This window comes from Oncorhynchus clarkii, chromosome 16 (assembly GCF_045791955.1).
Source record: "Oncorhynchus clarkii lewisi isolate Uvic-CL-2024 chromosome 16, UVic_Ocla_1.0, whole genome shotgun sequence".
Taxonomy (NCBI): domain Eukaryota; kingdom Metazoa; phylum Chordata; class Actinopteri; order Salmoniformes; family Salmonidae; genus Oncorhynchus; species Oncorhynchus clarkii.
Genome location: NC_092162.1, coordinates 8,969,878 through 8,972,377, shown reverse-complemented (window position 1 = coordinate 8,972,377; position 2,500 = coordinate 8,969,878). Strand labels below are relative to the sequence as shown.

The 2,500-nt window shown below is 47.8% G+C and overlaps 1 protein-coding gene across 1 annotated transcript in view; it reads left to right on the top strand.

Annotated features, from left to right (window-relative positions):
- Positions 1–2,500, top strand: part of LOC139367925 (voltage-dependent T-type calcium channel subunit alpha-1G-like) — a 346,256-nt gene that overhangs the window by 330,901 nt on the left and 12,855 nt on the right. Inside the window, 1 exon segment of the mRNA XM_071106315.1 lies at positions 1,886–1,964. Coding sequence (XP_070962416.1) covers positions 1,886–1,964 — 79 coding nt within the window.

Genomic DNA, 2,500 nt, shown 5'->3' with positions numbered 1-2,500 from the left:
AGAGACACAGAGAGGGAGAGATACACAGAGAGGGAGAGAGACACAGAGAGGGAGAGATACATGGAGAGACAGAGAGAGATAGACACACAGAGAGGGAGAGAGACACAGAGAGGGAGAGACACAGAGAGGGAGAGAGACACAGAGAGGGAGAGAGACACAGAGAGGGAGAGAAACACAGAGAGGGAGAGAGAGAGACAGAGAGAGAGAGAGAGAGAGAGAGACACAGAGAGGGAGAGAGGGAGACAGAGAGAGATAGAGACATGGTGAGCTGTAGGCTACAGTGTTAAATCCTTCAGATTTCTACATAATTAATAATGATAATAATTTAGACATGTTTTGGGTCAGCAGAGATTTGCTTTGGAGTACATTCTAAAGCTGTAGGTTTACTGTACTGTACCTGGGCCTAAACCCACTACCTCTCTATTGTAGGCTTATGGTACTGTACCTGGGCCTAAACCCACTACCTCTCTATTGTAGGCTTACGGTACTTTAACTGGGCCTAAACCCACTACCTCTCTATTGTAGGTTTACAGTACTGTACCTGGGCCTAAACCCACTACCTCTCTATTGTAGGCTTATGGTACTGTACCTGGGCCTAAACCCACTACCTCTCTATTGTAGGCTTACGATACTTTACCTGGGCCTAAACCCACTACCTCTCTATTGTAGATTTACAGTACTGTACCTGGGCCTAAACCCACTACCTCTCTATTGTAGGTTTACAGTACTGTACCTGGGCCTAAACCCACTACCTCTCTATTGTAGGCTTATGGTACTGTACCTGGGCCTAAACCCACTACCTCTCTATTGCCTTACTCTTTCCAAGCAATGACTTACAATTTTGTTTAGTGTTGGCCTGCTTTTTCAATGCATCTTCTCTTCTCTTCTCCTCTCCTCTCATCCCTTTCTCCTTTGCTATTTTCCCTGTCTCCTCTATCCCTCTTTCCTCTCCTCTTCTCCTACCTCCATCCTCTCCTCTCATCCCTCTCTCCTTTGCTATTTTCCCTGTCTCCTCTATCCCTCTTTCCTCTCCTCTTCTCCTACCTCACTCCTCTCCTATCATCCCTCATCCCGCTCTCCTCTCCTCTTATCCATCTCTCTTCTCTCCTCTCCTCTTCTCATCCCTCTCTCCTTTGCTATTTTCCCTGTCTCCTCTATCCCTCTTTTCTCTCCTCTCCTCTTCTCCTACCTTACTCCTCTCCTATCATCCCTCATCCCGCTCTCCTCTTATCCATCTCTCCTCTCTCCTCTCCTCTTCTCATCCCTCTCTCCTTTGCTATTTTCCCTGTCTCCTCTATCCCTCTTTCCTCTCCTCTTCTCCTACCTCACTCCTCTCCTATCATCCCTCATCCCTCATCCCGCTCTCCTTTCCTCTCCTCTCCTCTCCTCTCCTCTCCTCTCCTCTCCTCTTCTCTTCTCTTCTCTTCTCTTCTCTCCTCTTCTCTTCTCTTCTCTTATTTTCTCTTCTCTTCTCTTCTCTTCTCTTCTCTTCTCTTCTCTTCTCTCCTCCTCTCCTCTCCTCTCCTCTCATTTTCTCCTCTAATCTCCTCTCCTCTCCTCTCCTCTCCTCTCCTCTCCTCTCCTCTCCTCTCCTCTCCTCTCCTCTCTTCTCTTCTCTTCTCTTCTCCTCTCCTCTCCTCTCCTCTCCTCTCCTCTCTTCTCTTCTCTTCTCCTCTCCTCTCCTCTCCTCTCCTCTCCTCTCCTCTCCTCTCCTCTCCTCTCCTCTCCTCTCTTCTCTTCTCTTCTCTTCTCCTCTCCTCTCCTCTCCTCTCCTCTCCTCTCCTCTCCTCTCCTCTCCTCTCTTCTCTTCTCTTCTCCTCTCCTCTCCTCTCCTCTCCTCTCCTCTCCTCTCCTCTCTACTCTCTACTCTCTACTCTCTCTACAGGTGGGGAATCTGGGTCTTCTCTTCATGCTGCTCTTCTTTATCTTTGCAGCACTGGGAGTTGAATTGTTTGGTGACCTCAGTAAGAACACATACATCTGCTCTGGGTTTAAAATGTTCTCTGCTGGGGCTTAATTCACATGTTTTTTTGCTGTTGTTGTTAATTCCCTTCGTTTTCCTTTATTTAATTAATAGATTTTTACCAATTGTGGCTTAGCGTCCAGATTCCAATTCCAGTTTAATTGGAATGCCCTTTGTTGTTGTGGAACATACACAGCTCTGATTTTCTCTCTCCCTCTCTCTGTCTTTCTGTCTCCCTTCTCTGTCTGTCCCTCTTTGTCTCTTCCTCTCTCTGTCTCTCTGTATCTCTCTGTCTCCTGTCTCTCTCTGTCTCCCTCTCTCTGTCTCTCTCTGTCTTTCTGTCTCCCTCTCTCTGTATCTCTCTGTCTCCTGTCTCTCTCTGTCTCCCTCTCTCTGTCTCTCCCTCTCCCTCTCTCTCTCTCTCTCTCTCTCTCTCTCTCTGCCTCCCTCTCTCTGTCTCTCTCTCTCTCTCTGACTCCCTCTCTCTTTCTATCTCTCTCTCTTTCTCTCTTTCTCTCTGCCCAACTCTCTCTCACT